General features: G+C 40.6%; 1 protein-coding gene across 2 annotated transcripts in view; it reads left to right on the forward strand.

Annotated features, from left to right (window-relative positions):
- The window catches only part of PTPN13 (protein tyrosine phosphatase non-receptor type 13), a 144,113-nt gene that overhangs the window by 49,396 nt on the left and 75,892 nt on the right, over positions 1–18,825 (forward strand). For both annotated transcript variants that reach the window (XM_045019370.1, XM_045019371.1), the window contains exon 6: positions 9,048–9,611. In XM_045019370.1, the coding sequence (XP_044875305.1) occupies positions 9,048–9,611 (564 nt within the window). The remainder of the gene's footprint in view (positions 1–9,047; positions 9,612–18,825) is intronic.

Here is an 18,825-nt window from a genome sequence, read left to right on the forward strand (position 1 = left end):
CTCCTTAGAGACTAACAAATGTATTTGGGCATAAGCTTTCATGAGCTAAAACCCACTTCATCAGATGCATGGAGTGGAACATGCAGTAGGGATGTATAAATACACAGCATATGAAAAGATGGGAGTTGCCTTACCAAGTGGAGGGGTCAGTGCTAATGAGCCAATTCAATTAAGGTGGAAGTGGTTCTATTCTTAACAGTTGGAGTGGAAATCACTTTTGTAGTGCTAATGAGGCCAATGTAAACAAGGTGGCCCATTTCAAACAGTTGAGAAGATGGGAGTATCATCAGGGGGGAATTAGTTTTTTATAGTGACCCATCCACTCCTAGTGACATTTGTCATGTAATTTCCAGATCTTTCTGCAAAATCTGTGAAAACCATTGGCCTTTTGATCAGTTCACAAGCTAGTTTCCTTAGTTCAAATCCCAGTTGCCATGGCATAATAACTAATGCTGGGGAAATATCTCAAAATATTTTCCACTTCAGTTGTATAAATCAAATATTTTTACACTCCTAAAATGCACAGAAGGTTTTTGCATTTTCTTTTTCTACCTTGTTACCCCTTTAAAAACAAAACAAAAAACTGTTGCTATTTTTTTTAGAAATGTGAATATTCATTCCAATAAACAATTGAATTCACTTTACCTGATTTGTCTTTGCTCCTCTTTTGGATTCCCTGTCCATTAATATGAATATCCCAGTGAATGAATTTCTTGGCAGGGAAAGTGGCAGAAAAAAACTTCAAGTAAATATTGGGAAATATTTGCAGATAGTGAGTTTTATACTCAAAACCATGAGTATTCATGCCATGGACCTATTTCTTGGCTGTCTGTTCAGCCACCAAGAAACAAAAAAATGCAGCCTGATTTTGTGTCCCATCTAAACTAATCTATGGAACCATCTGTAGTTACTGGGGCTTCATGCACACTCAGGAGCCCACCCACTCAGTTATTTAAATCAGGTCCTATTTGTTGAGCTCTGATTGTTATGGAAATCTTGGTCATTGTCCTCATCTATTTATCCGCTGTGTTCGAACTTTTATCACTAGGCTGTAAGAGCAAGAGGGAGGAGGAAAAGTGTCTCTGGGAGGACTATCTTTCTCCCTTTAAAGATGCTTCCTCAGTTTGTTTCTTGCTTTTTCTTCCCATCCACAAATTTCTCCAACTTACCTTTGATGTGTTTAGGGTGCTAAAATCATAGGATTGTTAAGACTGAATGTTAAGTGGGGGTGAGCTATCCAGCAAACTCTCAACCTCTGATTACCCTAAGAGAATATGTGCCCACTGTATAAAATGAGGAATCATTTCTAAGGGACTCGTCAAAGTGAGCAGCCTTATCTTTGTGTGTGTTGTATTCATATGAATGTATTAAAGTAGGGCAGGAAATGATTCAGCAGTCCTGGATGAAATCTTAGGTGTCGACACTCTCCATTTAATTTGCATGCTATAATTACAAGCTGTAAAAATAGCAGATGCATTCTAAAGGTGATCATTAAAGTGTTTAAAACATCAAAGGAACAAATGAGATGACATTTCTATATGAAAACTGTAGTGCTTAATTAGTGGTCTCCTGAATATTTTTTTCTTTAATTTAGCCACTCAGCAAAAACTGACAGCAGAAGTTTGTAATGTATAGTTGTGCCTGATTGTTAGGGAGGCCAGGAGATTTCTTTAATAACCTGCTTTAGTTCTTTTATTGAGAAGAAAAGGCAGCAATCAGTCTGCAAAGAAATCAAATTAATTGGCGTCCCCCACATATTTCAACTGGCATAATTCATTCTAAACTGTTTCCTCCTAAACCCAAGTTTGTTGTTTTTCACATAACAGTAAGTATGGCAGAGTAGTTTATTCGGAAAGTTAGTATCTGGCACTGTCATCTTTTTTTTCAGCATTAAAAAAACGGAAATGTGTAGGTGGTGAATATCTTCATGAGTCTTGCAAAACAAATAGCAAGCCAGTAAAGGATTTGAAATCCAGGCCATTTTTTCTTATTTGTGTCACAGTGGTGCTTTGAGCTCCTGGGTACTGTTATGCAAACACATAGTAAGAGATGGTTCCTTCCCTGAAGATTTTACAACCTAAATAGAGAAGGCAGACAAAAGGCAAAGGGGGAAATAATGGCAGAGATGTAAAGTGACTTGGTGCGGCAACCGACCAGCTGTGTGAGTGACCTTCATCAGCTTTTGGTGTCCTTGGATATCAAGAAGGAAGTGATGTGACCATTTAGGCATTAGTCCGAGAAGAGCACGTAGAAGAGATACTGAGAGGGCAAGAGAGGTTACAAAGGCAAAATGCTGCTTGGTGAAGTGTTAGCAGAATAAATTTCTCAGCTACCCAAAATCCTGGAGTTCTTTGCTTCCTTCATAACATCTGTTCTAGTGAAAAATGACATGTGCAGGGCTAAAACGTTTGCATTCTTGCCACTTTTTACTCTCAGCTCTTCAAAGGGTAATTTCTCCCAGCTCATATTCTTTACAAGGAATGCAGTAACTTTAATCTGTTACTTGGGATTTCTCAACAAAAAAAGAAAAAAAAAGGGGAGGGGGACGGAAAGGGGTGTTTCTAGCAAGCAACCCCCGGGCCACTTCTGGCTCTGTTATCTCCATTCTGGCTCCCAGTCTGCCCTAAGGGATTGTAAATCCAACTTCTTTTATGAGCCTCCCCCTCTCATTTGAGTGACTAGCTGCTTTGTTTTGTGATAAGGATTTTTCTGTTTGCATCCTGCAGTGATAGCTGGTCTGGGAGATCTTTTTAAACTTTAATGTAATCACTTCCTCTTTACAGAGCTGCCAGTCCCACACTGATAGCTATATATAGACAGAAGATGTAATCGTATGCCTGAATAGGAAACTATATTTTATATTGGCCAGGAAAAAAAAAGATAGGGGAAAGTGTTTTAAAAGGCTTGAACTATATTCTCTCAATGAGAATAAATATAGCCTGCATTCTAGAACTGTCAGATAAACTGCATTGACAGCATCCACAGTTGCATAACATCTGATCAATTGCCTACACTACCCTGTTAATGCACTGCTAGAGGCAAACTAATAGATGGAGCTTGTTTAGGGACAGAGTCTGGCGTTTGTGCTCAGAGGGAAATCAGTGAGACTACTTGGAGAGCGATGTTCTACTTAGTGTGAGTAAAGATGGCAGAATTTGGCCCTTTGGTAGTAATTGTGCCACGCAAATTTGCAAATGTGGCTATCATGCAGGGGAGTTACAGAGTCAACCTCACTCTTTGTTCCTAGCTCAATGACGATTCATTGTCATTCATAATGACCTATTATGCATCCGAAGAAGTGGGTATTCACCCACGAAAGCTCATGCTGCAAAACGTCTGTTAGTCTATAAGGTGCCACAGGATTCTTTGCTGCTTCTACAGAACCAGACTAACACGGCTACCCCTCTGATAATGACCTAATAGTCACTGGGACAGGGAAAGCAAACGGTTGTGTATCCTAGGTTAGGGTATTCACCTAGCATGTGGGAGACCTAAGTTCAAATCCCTTCTTCACATCAGGCAGAGAGGGAAATTGAACCTTGGTCTCTCACCTCCCAGGTGAGTGCCCTAACCTCTGTGCTAAAGGCGATAAGAGAGGCTACATCCTGCTGCTTCCCCCCCCCTCCCTGGCATCTGAGTCTTCCAAGGGTAATTTGGGGGAAAGGCCAAGCTGTCTATCATATGTACTTATATGGTCAACAGTATAGTATCTCAATGCCTCACAATTATTCACTGTCCCTGCAATACCCCTGTGAGGAGGGGGAGTACTGTCCTTCCAATTTATGAATGGGAAACTGAGGCAGAGAGCAACTAAATAACTTGCCCAAGGTCACACAAAATGTCAGTGGCAGGTCAGGAAACTGAAACCAGGTTTCCAGAGTCCCAATCCACAAATGTAACCACCAGGCCATCCATCTTCCATTTCCCTTTAATAATTTAGATTTAGACTAAGAAGTTCACAGTAAGCATGTCATTTGTCACTCTCTACTTCAGAGGCACAAAAGTGCACAATCCTGGCCTTATCCAGCCAAATTCCCTTTCTTCTCTGTGTTGGTTATTTAATTCTCATATGTGGCTTTCCCTCATAATCTTTCCAGTATTTTAAAGTGATCATGCACACAGTTAAAAACCAAGAGTGTACAAATAAATAAATAAACTTTCTCCTACAGCTAGAGTGATCAAATCACCAGGATAAAGGCCATGTTAAACCAGATCAAATAGTGCTGACTTAAACTGAATGGAGGGAAAAGTTTTATTTTTTTTATGGCAATACTAGCCTCCGTGCTACAATACCCAGCCTACCAATTGATTAGCTGGAGAAATGGATCTGTGGCTATAAAACTGCATGAGACAGATCTGGTATGGCCCTCTAAGGAGTCTTGATATAAGTAGTTTCAAAATAGCATTTCTATAGAGGATTAGAAAGTCACAGTCATATGTAAGGGTCAGCATTGTCTACAGACCAAAGCAAGTGCATTCTCATCTTGGTTTGGAATCCCTCTGTGGCTTTGGCCAAGTCACCTAATTTTCCCATCTGTAAAATGGGGTTAATAACTACATCACAGTAGTGATGACTATTGAACAGCTGCTTGAAAAGAATTATATACTAGTTCAGTCAGTGCTCATTTGGAATTAGAGTATGCATGTGGTGGGGAAGACCTTAAAGATACAGTGTGAGGAGACCAGGTGAGAATGATGGAATGAGGAACAAAAGATGAGATTAAGGAGGAAGAGAAAATATAGGGGAGAACAAGGAGGTGGAGAGAAGAGTATGAATACGAATTGGGAAGAAAAAAGACTGGGAAAGGAAGATGCTGCATTTTAGAGAAAGGGAGAGTAGCAGAGAGAAAAATAATGTAGAATGAGCTGTGGAACAGGAGGAAGTAAAAAGGAATAAAGACATCTAGGGAAGGAATGAGCAAGAGCAGTGATTTTTTTAACTTTATGATGTTTCTACAGCTGTGAGCTTGTGAGGAAAGGGGTGATATTTTGAGCACTTGTGTTACAATAATATTGCTGTTTATTCTGTGATCCACAGTGAAATGCAGGAAAAGGGGAAAAAATACTTAAAATTCAACCAAAGTGCAAAAAAATCCCAGTTTAGATGAAGAGCTGTTCCTTTACCTTCCCCGCCTCAGTGTTACAGTACAGACTTCAATGTAAGCTGGTGGTTCTCCATTCCTCAGCAACAGGGTGACCTGGTGGCAGACTGAAGATTTTTGGGGATGCAAAGAAACATTTACACAACCCTTCCCAAAAATCCTCAGCCCCATCCTGTGCTTTGTGATGTAATCACAGGAGATTGGAGTGAAACTGTTTTGTAGCCTAATGCCTAAATGCTAAGGCCAGCACTGATTGCCCTTTGGTCATATGTTAAAGGCGAACACGGGCAGCAAAAGTCAATGTGTGAACTGTTTAAAAATGGTTTTCTAAGCATCCCAATCAGCAGAATGGAATAGCAGTGTGGAAATGGGCATCTATCAGGCATCCAGTTCATGCACTGCTTTCTGTCAAGACAGCTCCTCTCCTCTCCTGTCCATATAATTACCAAATGAGTGGCAATGCTGCAGCCTTGAGCACTCTCCCAGTCCCTGATGATGAGATATTGATTAGGGCAGTAGCTCCTCCTTTCCAGGAATGATCAAGTGGCATGGGAGTTAAGGAATGGGAAACATCCCCACATGCGGAGGTCAGGAGTTAGTCTCCTCATTGCTGAGCCTTTGGTATAATCAGAGCCTCTAGTAGGGCTTGCCAGGGAGTCTATTGTAGGGAGTATTCTAGCATCTACTCCCTAAAATAGACAATCAATGCTTGAGGTTGATGCCCTGCTCCTCCCCCTGAAGTTTCTCATTCCTATATTTCTACACATCATGGTCCCTTACTGCACGCTCTGTCAATGTACAATAGACATGCTTGCTGCTGTGTGGGAACCGAACTGGTGGTTATAATATGCTTGGACTCAGTGTTCGCTATTATGGCCTCAGTTCAGGAAAGCATTCTTGAGCAGGGATACTTTCTTGAATTGGGCCTATATGGTTCACAAGTTGTCCTGAAATATAGTCAAAGTGTTACATGGGTGTCATAGCCATCCTATTTTTGGTGGTGGGGTGGGAGAGGCATTCCTCATTTTCCTTTAACATCATTATTCTTTCGCTAGATTTACTGCATGCATTTAATTTCAGTTTAGGCAGTCTGATTTGGAAAGTAAAATAATAAGGTGAAGCAATGCAAAAGCAATTTTTCCAGATAAAAATCTTACTTTTAGAATTGAAACTTTGGGGGTGAGGATGGTAAAGTGGGTGATTTCACTTTGATGTCTCCCCCCCCCCTCCCAAGAATCTTAAATAAATAGTGAAAATATTGAAATACATTTCTAATGTTTATGAGTTGACGTGTTGCCAAAGTGTACCCACCCGTTTGCATCTGCTGCAGTATTTACACCCTTTCCTAAACCACGTTTGCATACAATGCAGGGTGGCGAGAAAGGGCTGTTGGCAGCAGCAGACTCACTTGTGGTGGCATTGTGGCCTATGACTATTTGAAGGCTGTTTATGTGCAAACTGGCTAACAGACAGCCATTGAACATTTGAGCTAGGCAGGGGCCTTCTGGGTAATCAGTGGCACAGATCATCAACAGATGCCCCATGGAAGATGGTGGCCAGCCATGGGTTATTTCATTTTTTTAATTGAGGCTTAGGGCTTTAACCCTAATTTTGGAATGTTGACCTGGTTGTGTAACAGTCAGTTTGGGAATGTTTTTATCCCTTTGACAAAGCCTTGCATTTTAATATGACTTTCTGCTTGGACATTGAATAAACCATGGAGGGTTTCACTGCGTCCTTGAAACCTCACAAGAATCGACATTTTCTCCACATCTTGTATTTTGATAAGTTAGGACATACTGCATAAAGGAATGCAACATTAAAAATGACTTTGCAAGGATAAGAAATGCTTATTTTATCATGCCAGGTCTTATTCAACAAGCCAAAATGGTAACAAGAAAAGAGTAGACAGTCAAAGCTTAGGGGTGCAAATCAGTGAGCTTCCAAAGTGTTTGTAGAAACTCTTAGAGCACTCAGTAAAATACAATAAAAAGTAATAGACTCGCTGGAAGCTCAGCAGGAGCCTAATGCACAAGTGTGGCTCTTGATGAGGGTTGATCAACTCTCTCATAAAGGGCAGCAGTTCAGATTCCAGAACTATCTTTCACAATAGAAGGTTCAGTGCAGCAAATTACTTTGAGCTCTAGGATTGTTTTCTTTTGTGAAGAGGACTTCAAGGCTGACTCAGAGGGGAGAAATATAGGTTAATATCTCATCTGGGATATTGTTAAAAGTTCGCTCTGAGAGACAATGTGCACTACTATATCTCTAGCTGGGTTGGCAGAAGGATTGACTTGGCTACATGCCAGAGACTGTTTTCAGTCTGTTTTTTCCCAGCACAGATGCTATCATGGGGTGAAAATCAACATGTATAATGTGCATACACCTCAGGTAGACATCCTCTCCTAGTTTTTAGCAGTATATTTCTGGAGTTGTAATATACATGGGACAAAACTACTCTGTTAGGAATACACAGTCGGTTTTTTTGTTCAAATTTCCATAACTTTGTACTGAAAAAAGAACAGGAGTACTTGTGGCACCTTAAAGACTAACAAATTTATTTTAGCAGCTCACGAAAGCTCATGCTAAAATAAATTTGTTAGTCTTTAAGGTGCCACAAGTACTCCTGTTCTTTTTGCGGATACAGACTAACACGGCTGCTACTCTGAAACCTTTGTACTGAACGTTTTCAAATGTTTCTGTATCAAGATGTACAGAACAGAGGAGTAACAGTAGCTGGACATCATCTGATCCTCTTGAATATTAGTAATTAGTAGTTTTACCTCTTGAATATTAGTAATTTTTAAATCTTTACACAGTAGTTTTAAGCAGGTGCCATTTGATGCTTTTAGACTTTGTCTACATTACAGCTCAAGTCGGCATAATTTATGTTACTCGGGGGGTGAATAAATCATAAGCATTGATGTGGACAGCACTGCGTTGGTGGGAGAAGCTTCTGCAGCTGTGCCACTGTAGACTCTAGTGTAGCCGTGCACTTAAATACACACAAACATGTAGTTTGTAAGATCAGGCCCTGCGTTATTTAACAAAATGCTTGCATCGGTGAGTAGTTTATGGTTTTATGGTTGTAGGTATTTCTCCTGGTGGTAGGGGTTTGTGAAATTGGGCCCATAGTTTCCAGAAAGTTTCATGACAAAAACCTCTACTTGCACTGAGAGTTTTCAGTGCTAATGGGGTGATATTGAGGTTAAGTAAAGTTGAGCATTCTTCCATTTGATAGTATTATTTGTAAGTAATTTCAAAATAGCCTACTTGCCTGAAATGCTACCTTAACGTAAAGCATAAAAGCTCAAACAATTACTCTATTCTTGACAACTCTATCAAAGTGCCTATCTTAAGTTCAGAAAGTTAACTCAAGAGTCTCTAACATCATCCAAGAATAGTAATTACTGTAAGATCCAGGATTTTTTAAATTCCAAGTTACATAGTCATCTCCTACTGCAGCCAATACTGTAGTGTTTCCAGGTAATCAGTAGAACAAACCTAGACTTGTCATAAAGCAATAAAAATATGGATTGTGCCTTTAGAGCACGGTGCGGGAATTATGTAAACTATAGCTCTGATATTTTCAGGAGTTTTTCAGATTATTTTCAAAAGATCATTTGGTGATTGGGAGAAAACTGTTAAAATATGTATTTCACTCTGTATGTTTTAAAATGTTATTAGTTACCCAACTCCACTAAGCCAGGAATTCACCCTTGGATATTTTAGAAACAAAGAAAATGAATGTTGGAAAGTATCTGATAACATAAGCATAGTTTTGGGTTATTCAGTGAGGAATCCTTTAAAGTATTTTTTCAACATTTGCACGATAAACCAAAAGCTGCATTTTTAAATAGTGTATAACTTACAAAGTCAATAACTTTTGTTGCACTCCAGTGCCTGAACCGACAGTACATACATGATGGATTCTTCTCATTCCAGGACGAAGTTTAATGAGTGATGCATCAGAGGTACACAAGGCTCAATTCTCTCAACAGGCCATGCTGAACAAAGGGCTTAGTAAATCTATGGGGGTCCTGTCCATCAGAGGAGCAAAAGGCGAGGAAGATTTTTTCCAAAGCATATCCTCAGATTACTACTCTGGACGTGAAGATGCTTGCTGTACTTATCGGTGTAGAACTGATGACTTGGGTGAAAAAAGTAATGTTGGCGCAGACAGTGCTCCTAAACGGAAGGCTTGGGCTTCCTCCACAGACTTGCTGTGTACAACTAACAAAGCAACGGAGACAGACCATTCTGCAGAGTCCCACAGACATAGCAATCGCTATGAGACAGTTACAGTGCGGACTTCAACTACCACTAGGAACAAGGAAGCAAGATATTCAGATGGAAGCATAGCACTGGATGTCTTCGGCCCCCAAAAACTGGAACAGGTGCGCCCGGTGCCAGAGTCTTCAACCTCTGTAGCATTATCGTGTGCCTTTGACAGGATCAGAGAGAGACAGAAGAAATTGCAGGCTCTGAGGGAAGCCATGAATGTAGAAGGTGAGTGGGGTTTTCTACATTTTGTTGGTGAGGGGGTTACTTTATGCAGAGGCTTCCTCCATTTGATTAAGTTAATATCTCTATAGCATCTCTTGGAGGAGGTGAGATTTTGCTTTTCTTCAGTTTTTAAGTAAATGACAAAGCAATTAGAATGGCTGCTGCCAGTGCAGAAGTAGGGATAGAGCTACTGCTATACTGGATCAGACCAGTTGCCCATTTAGGCGAGTATCCTGTTTGACATTATCCCACAACAGATGCTTCAGATGAAATTGCAGAAAGCCCTGTAGTAGACAATGATGGAGTAACTTTCCTCCAGAGAAAGCTTCTTCCTAACTCCCAATAATGAGAAGTTGGTTTATACCCTGAAGCAGAAGGGATTACATCTCTTCCAGCCTTCTTGGTTGATTGGTTGGTTGTGTATTAATAACTTCGGATGATCTTGTTAACCTTTTTTGAATCTTGCTCAGAGGTTGGCTCAAAAGGTATTGAGTGGCACTGAGACCCATGGGCTAACTGAGCATTTATATGAAAAACTTTTCCTTTTATCAGCTCTGTAGACATTCATCAAATCATCTGTATGTGAAACCCCACAGGTGTGTCTGCAATATTTTGTTTTAAAAACTTGCTGGTGTTTTCATGGGTTTAGTTATGTAAGTAAGGGACAAATAGTAATAGTAAGGGACAAATTCTGACCTTGAATTGGCCGCATGCTTTGCGGAATAGCTTGTAGAATCACCTAATGCACAAGACAGAATAGCTATGTTTATTTGATATTCAGAGCTAGATACACTTCTACCCTGATATAATGCGGTCCGATATAACGCAAATTTGGATATAACGCGGTAAAGCAGCTCTCCGGGGGACAGGGCTGCTTTACCGCGTTATATCCAAATTCATGTTACCAAGAGCGGTTCCTCTGCGCCCGCCCGTTACTTGCTGCGGCCCTCCCTGGGGTCCCCCCACCCCAGCTCACCTCCGCTCTGCCTCCTCCCATGAGCGCGCTGCAGCTCCACTTCTCCCCCGTCCCTCCCAGGCTTGCCACGCTAAACAGCTGATTGGCGTGGCAAAAGCCTGGGAGGGAGGGAGAAGCGGAGCGGCAGCGGCGCGCTCAGGGAGGCAGAGCGGAGGTGAGCTGGGGCGGGGAGCGGTTCCTCTCCCTACCCTGATATAACATGGCCTCACCTATAACGCGGTGAGATTTTTATTTTTTTTTGGCTCCTGAGGACCGTGTTATATTGGGGTAGAGGTGTAGATACAAAGATTTCACTGCTAGGTTACTGGTTTGACTCAGACTGTGAGGGTCTGTAGTGTTGAAAAGTCATTGTGGTCTGGTTGCTGTAAGACTGCCTATGTGAAATGGCTGTTTAGTCCAGGTTCTAGTGGGCATGTCTAAGGCCTTATTTCAGGAACGCATCCCCATTTAGACAAGATGGTTACGCACCTTTCTGAAGTGTGGCTTAAATCACAAAGATTGCTTATCGGCACCTCTTCTGGCCATCTCAGTAGAGATTTAGGATTGAAAAGCGTAGAGATCAAACTACCTCTTACCATTGGAGGTGGTTCTTGCCTGTCAGTGGTGAGGCATGTTAGGGATGGTGTGGGGAAGCTTGAAATGCCCCGCTCCTCCTATCACGTTAGCATCTTTGATAAATGCTACATTTTGAAAGCAATAGAATGAAAGTGGGTGATAATAGATACCTGGAGATAACCACTGTGTACCTGGAATTAGACTCTGTCCCACTAGAAATGCATACACTAAGGTAGTAAGTGAAGGCTTTTGTCATTTAAGGATCTTAATTTAAGGAGACTGTATCATCTCTTATTTCTGTTTAGAAAAGTGAAAAAAATTATAGTATATAAAATAAAAAGCATCAGTACTTTCTAAGCTGTGCCACCTAGTTACATTAATTTTTCTGGGTTTGTCATGTTGAAACAAAGAGCTTTTTTCCTTTTAAACACACTCCCTTAATTTTGAAATGTCACTATCCCTGGCAATATTATTTGAAAACTTTTAAAGCCAGACGACACTAATCTGACTAATATATGAATTAATTTAACTATCAATCTTTGAACATATGCAGTTTATGAAACCAAAGAGCAGGCCACTCCCTGTAAAGAAAATAATAAATTGTCCACCCTTTAAGAGCTCTCTGCATTGTGCATGTTAATCTTGCACAACAACAAAACCAAAGACAGACAATCCAACTGATGAGCAAGAATTTATCATTCCCGTTCAGACAGTTTAGTGATTCTGAACAAAACCTTGGAGGTCCATGACCTGAAAACTTTTGAGGCGATTCCAATATATGAAACTACTAGATTCCTGTAAGGAAAGGTTGAAAGTGCAGTTAGGGATAACAGATACGCTGGCTTCCTATTCAATGCTGTTGAATGACAAATTTACTTTGAGAGGGTGTAGACAATAATTAATGACTCATTTACCATCATTATGAATTCGCAATAGATATTTGATAGAACAGGTTGTAAGACAGTTTCCAGCAAAGGCCTGACTTGTGACATGCATGTTTTACATTCCCCTTAAAAAGAATTGTGAAAGAAACATCAGTATGCATTGATTTATCACATGTAGTCCTTGGCCAAAGGAGAGCTTTGCTTTTGGGTGTAGCGGAATTTTTAGAGAAGTCATTTTGAGAAACAAGTCTTCAATACTCTGGCTTTTCATTTTTTTTAGACTGTTCTGGTTTTGTGTATGTCCGTTATTCACAAATGACTGGATTAAAATCTTGTTTTAAATATGAATTCTCAATAAAACCTACTCTCCATTGGTTTTTGGTGAGGAATATTTTTATCAAGTTGGAGTGTGAAGAGTTTTTAGAGTTTTCATCTGTGTTTATAACTTGCATGAGAAGTCTGTTGAATGTTACACACTCCTTTCTGACTTACTTTGTATGAAGCAAACATTTCATAAAATATGGACTATGTCTACCTCTTTTCATTTCCTGTGTTCCTTTTTTACTCTCCACGTTTCTTACTATATCATACAGTACCTTGCCTGTTAAAATAGGTTAGACCCTTAAAGTATATGACAAGAGTTTAGGGGTTGGAGAAAGAGAGTGCTGGATTTGTGTCTTTTACTTGCTTACTCTGTTGAAGAGGTGAACGTAATCGCGTGCAAGTAAGTTATGTAGTACACTACCATTGTTAACCACTTTTGAAATCTCTCTTTGCTGGGCAGATGCTTTACATCTTTCAAATATGGTGGTAGTATTTTGAAGTGCACTTGGAATGGGTACATGAACCTAAATGCACGTGCAGCTTTTTGAGGTAGTTCCATGGCAGTGCATAGGTGAAGCTACTGATCCACTGGGAAGCTCACATCACGTAGAATGTCTTACCATCCTTTGGAAGCAGATATCAATGGTTTAGGTCAACACCTCATGGCTGTCTGACTCTTTCCCATGGAACATCACACAGCTGACAGGTAGGAGGCTGATCTCAGCTTAGGAAGGAACTGCCCAGAAAGACGAGAGCATGAGAGGATCTAGAGAAAGGGAGTGCAGTGTCCTCTCTCCTTCCCAGATCATCACAACTTCACACCTGGCCCAGAGTGACCTGAGGGAAGGGGGTGCTGGAAAATGATGACGTTCTGCCTTTAGAGGAAGAGGTTATGGGGAGGAAAGAGTATCTCAATAATGAGGGCATTTAGCACGAAGGAACAGGTCCTTGATGCTGGCCAAGAGGTAGAACAGGGGTAGGCAACCTATAGCACACGTGCCAAAGGCGGCACACGAGCTGATTTTCACTGGCACTCACCCTGCCTGGGTCCTGCCCGGAGGGCTCTGCATTTTAATTTAATTTTAAATGAAGCTTCTTAAACATTTTAAAAACCTTATTTACTTTACATACAACAATAGTTTAGTTATATATTATAGACTTATAGAAAGAGACCTTCTAAAAACATTAAAATGTATTACTGGCACGCGAAACCTTAAATTAGAGTGAATGAATGAAGACTGGGCACAGCACTTCTGAAAGGCTGCTGACCCCTGAAGTAGAACTATAGTGCTATAGGAAGACGTGTTTACAGGGGCCTGGCTGGGAAGAAATGTCTATTTGCGAGACCTGTTTTGGGTGGGATTTGAAATGGTGTTTACTCAAGGTCCCAGCTGTCCTTAGTCCATCCCCGTTACTACATGTGCAGGTCAATAAATCTCTGCTTTTTTTTCCCCCTCTTTTTCTCAAATTACAAAAAGGCATTAGATCTTAGTGCAGACTAAAGTGTGCTGAATATAACTTTCTTTTTGCATCACAAAGGAACTTTAAGAAGACAAAAAGGCACATCTTACTTTTAAATCTATCTTATTTTGGGTTAAGCTGAGAAACTTTTGTGTTGTTCATGTAACTTTAAGGGTTGAATGTGGGCTTTTTAAAAAAATGTTCCCATGCATAGGATCTGGTGTTCAAAGTTTTCACTGAGAACACATTTGACAACCAAATTACAAACTCTTCAGAAATAGGGTTTATAGTGGAAAGGCTAACACAACCTTAATTATAGCAGCACTGTAATACAGCAGCTCGCAAAAAGCTGCAAACCACATAGGCTGCATTATATTAAACTATGCAGTTGGGTTTTGAAACAGAATGTTTCAAGTTTAACTTTATAAACTTGTTAAGGATAACTCGTGCGAGGTGCTTAGTTCATTAACTTGCAGTATTATGTTCAGCTCAGATATAAGGTCATTTCACTTATCTATTCTAATGAAAATTTAGATAGTTGTTGATTGTCAAAGTGCTTAGCTAGAAGATTGGGAGGGGGGACATCTTCTCTGAATTCAAGTGTACACGATCCAATTATGAACACTAAAAACACACAGTATTCAAGGTGTGGGTGTGCCATGGATTTGTACATAGTGGCATTATAATATTTTCTGTCGTATTATCTATCCCTTTCCTAATGGTTCCTAACATTCTGTTCACTCTTTGGACTGCCACTGTACATTGAGGAGATGTTTACAGAGAACTATTCACAATGATTCCAAGATCTCTTTCTTGAATGGTGACAGCTAATTTAGACCCCATCATTTTGTATGTATAGTTGGAATTATGTTTTCCAATGTGCATTACTTCTATACTTATCAGTATAGAATTTCATCTGCCATTTTGATACCCAATTCTGTGAGATTCCTTTTGTAACTCTTCACAGTCAGCTTTGGACTTAACTATCTTGAGTAGTTTTGTATCATCTACAAACTTTGCCATCTCACCGTTTACCCCTTTTTTTCAGATTGTTTGTGAATATATTGAAAGCACTTGTCCCAGTACGGATCCTTGGGAGACTCCACTGTTTATCTCTCTCCATTGTGAAAACTGACCATTTATTCCCACACTTTGTCTCCTGTCTTTTAACCAGTTACTGGTACATAAGAGGATCTTCCATCTTATCCCATGACTGCCTATTTGCTTAAGAGCTTTTGGTGAGGGACCTCGTCAAAGGCTTTATGAAAGTTCAAATATATATCCACTGGATCGCCCTTATCCACATGTCTATTGACCCCCTCAAATAATTTTCATAGATTGGTGAGGCATGATTTCCCTTTTAAAAAGCCATTTTGACTCTACCCCCAACATATTGTCTTCATCTGTGTGTCTGATAATTCTGTTCTTTATTGTAGTTTCAACTAATTGCCTGGCACTGAAGTCAGGCTTACCAGCCTGTAATTGCCAGCATTGTCACTGGATCCCTTTTTAAAAATGGGTGTTATATTAGCTATCCACGGCCCATCTGTTACAGTGGCTGATTTAAGTGATAGGTTACATACCACAATTAGTAGTTTTGCAATTTCATATTTGAGTTCATTCAGAACACTTGGGTGAATTCCATGTGGTCCTGGTGACTTATGCTGTTTAAATAATTGGTTTGTTCCAAAACTACCTCTCTTGACACCTCATTCTGGGACAGTTCCTCAGATTTGTCATCTAAAAGGAATGGCTCAGGTGTGGGAATCTCCTTCATATCGTCTGTAGTGAAGCCCAGTGCAAAGAATTCAGTTAGCATCTCTGCAACGGCCTTGTCTTCTCCGAATGCTCCTTTTACCATCTCAGTTATCCTGTGGCCCAATGATTGTTTGGTAGACTTCCTGCTTCTGATGTACTTTAAAAAAAATTGCTATTTACTTTTGCGTCTTTTGCTGTTGCTCTTCAGATTCTTTTTGGCCCTGCCAAATCATACTTTTACACTTGACTTGCTAGAGTTCCTTTCTATTTTCCTCAGTAGTATTTGACTTTCAGTTTTTACAAGATGCCTTTTTGTTTCTAACCACCTCTTTTACTTGTTATTTAGCCATGGTGGCATTTTTTGGTCCTCCTACTGATTTTTTTTTTTAATTTGGCATATACATGTAGTTTGAGCTCTTTTTAACTTTAAATGCCAGCAATCTGGTTCCAGTTTGGTTTAGGTGGAATGCATCCTTCTTGTATAGGCTTCTCCTTTCCCAAAGGGTCCCCGATTTCCTGTTAAACTTCCTCAGAAAACCATCATCTCATCCATTCACTGAGACCCTACAGCTCTGTCTGTCTAACTGGCCCTGCGTGTGGAACTGGAAGCATTTCAGAGAATGCTACCATAGAGGTCCTGGACTTCAATCTCTTACTAGCTGCTTAATTTGGCCTCCAGGATATAGCCCCTAACTTTCCCTATATCATTGGTGCCTACATGAACCACAACCACAGCGCTGCACGTAAGTCTGTCTAAATGTCTCAAAAGGGCCGCAGTCTTTGCCCCTAGCAGGCATTTCAGCATGTGGTTCTCCCAGTCATTACAAACCCTGTATTTCTAGTTATATCTCCCATTGCTCTTACTCATCTCTAATAAAAGGGGTCCTCTCCTCTCCCCTGGAGAGGTATCCTCAGTGTGAGAGGATTCCGTGACATCATCTGGAAGGAGGGTCCCAACTATGGGATCGTTTCTCTCTGCTCCAGCTTGATGTTCTCCTCCCCCAAAGACTTTCGTCCTCCTCAGCAGCACAGAGGCTAGCAGAGAGTGGGGAGGTGGAAAGGAGATGTTTACAGTGTCCATAATCACTGTCCGTGTGTGTCTGCTGTTTCTCAACTGTTAGGACGTCTTTTAGCGTGTTACAGTTTGTACCTTGCTTTTTGTGATCTCAGAGCAATCCTGGGATTTCCAGTTGTGAAGTTACTTTATGAAGCTGAGCAGTAAATTCTTCTTTGCAAAGCGAATAGATTAGTTTTGTTGTTTCTGGAAACTTAGCAATTGTTGCTTGGCACCTGCCGGCAGCGTCCTCATACAGAGTGGGAAATGTCATTTACCCTGTACCTATTTCAAACACTGCTTGCTGTTCAAAGAGCATGATTAGCATTGTGTGTTCCTCTGCACCCCTCACTTTCACCACCTTTTTAACTATGAAACTGATGGTATCTTCTGAAAGACACAAAGCTCTAAAGCTGACTTTGGTTTTTAGATACCAGGCCTGCCCCTGATTGGGTCTGGCAGTATAGCGTGCTGCAGTTTGGTGACGTTTCAGTGTTAGTCCATTTGTGCCCTCCCCCATCCTTTTATGTGTTGACTTTTTGCTTATGTTTAATTACCATTTTCAAGGGTAAACATGATAAAAGTTTAACTGCTTTATTGCTATGATTAATATGCGTGTCTCTCTCAGCAGTATCGACAGTAGGGTGATGGTGGTCTTCAAAATTCTGGAGTACCAAGCTGATGTTTTAAATGGGATGCAGAGGGGGTGCCAGGAATCTGCTTGCTTATGCACTGAAGGGATCTTGTGGCACAAAAGTAGGGAAGTATAGATAAGCACGGGCATTATAGCATACTGTGGATGAAATGGGGAGGCAGGGAAGACAGCAGAGATCTTGAATAGCAGAAGTTGATCTTGCTGAATCCAGGTGTGGAGAGGCCAGGAAGGTTAAGAAAACATCCCATGGATGTTTTTGTTAAATGTGCAATCTGGAAGCATTTGAATGCTAAAGAATCCCAACAGCCATCTTCAGTTCTTCCCTCTCTCTTTTATTTTCAATTTTTCTACCTTTATCCCAGTTGATCTGGCCCTCCCTTTGTGCTTCTCAGTGTCTTCTTGAAATAACCACTAGGTGTGACTGACAACATTTTGTATAGCTAAGAGTCTGGTCTCTGTCTGTTCCTCCTCTCACTGTGTTCCTCAGTTCTCTTCTCTGTCCTTCCCCCTGCCCCTCGTGCTCTGTCCTTCATTCTGCCCTCTTTCATTACACCTTTCCCTTATTTTCAGTCTGTTCCCTGGCTCCATCACCATTTTCCCCTCTCAACCTACCATAATAAAACAAAACTTTTTATGATACCTTAGGCTTTCACCTATTAACTAGTAAACTATTTCTGTGGCCCCTCTGATATTTTCCATTGTGTTGGAAGCTCTCTTAGGCTACTTTCACACAGACTACTCCCAACTCTCAGAATTTTCTTGTGACACAGGATTTTTTTCTTAAAGCCCCAGCTTCTGGAGTCATGTGATAGCACTAGAATCTCAGCTTACTTTTTATAACATGAAAGTTTCTAGCTATCCTGATTGTAGAGAAGAGCTGGAAGAACATGACCCATAAAGGCTTGAAATCCAGAAGGCAAATGAGAAGAATCCAGATTTTTTTTATCAGAGGGGTAGCCGTGTTAGTCTGGATCTGTAAAAGCAGCAAAGAGTCCTGTGGCACCTTATAGACTAACAGACGTATTGGAGCATCCAACGAAGTGGGTATTCACCCACGAAAGCTCATGTTCCAGTACGTCTGTTAGTCTATAAGGTGCCACAGGACTCTTTGCTGCTTTTACAGAGTTTTTTTAAATCTCATGATGTTTAAGTCAGTCTCATGATTTTTGTGGCCCAACTCAAATTTGTTTATTATTTGAAAGTAGCAATACTGCGTACAGATGGGTTTGCTTCTGCTGTGCTCTGCTTCTGTAGTAAGAGAATAGCAGCTCAGTTGGAGCAGCACTCTGCCTCCAAAAAGCCAAAGGACTAAGCCACACTTCTTTGGCTCTACTGCTCACTGTTGGGAGGAGAATTGGATAAAACTGGTTTCCTTTAGTGTGGTTAAGTAAATAAAGAGTACTTAAGTGAACCTATTTCACACCAGAATTACTAGTTTCTCATTTGCACCTAATATCAAGATATTTTACTCTTATTACTCTCGCTGAGCTTTTGAACTTTTGGCATTTGCAATGAAAACAAGAATCCAGGCTAAGTATTCTGTGAAACTG

The sequence above is a fragment of the Mauremys mutica genome, chromosome 5 (assembly GCF_020497125.1).
Source record: "Mauremys mutica isolate MM-2020 ecotype Southern chromosome 5, ASM2049712v1, whole genome shotgun sequence".
NCBI classification, from domain to species: Eukaryota; Metazoa; Chordata; order Testudines; family Geoemydidae; genus Mauremys; species Mauremys mutica.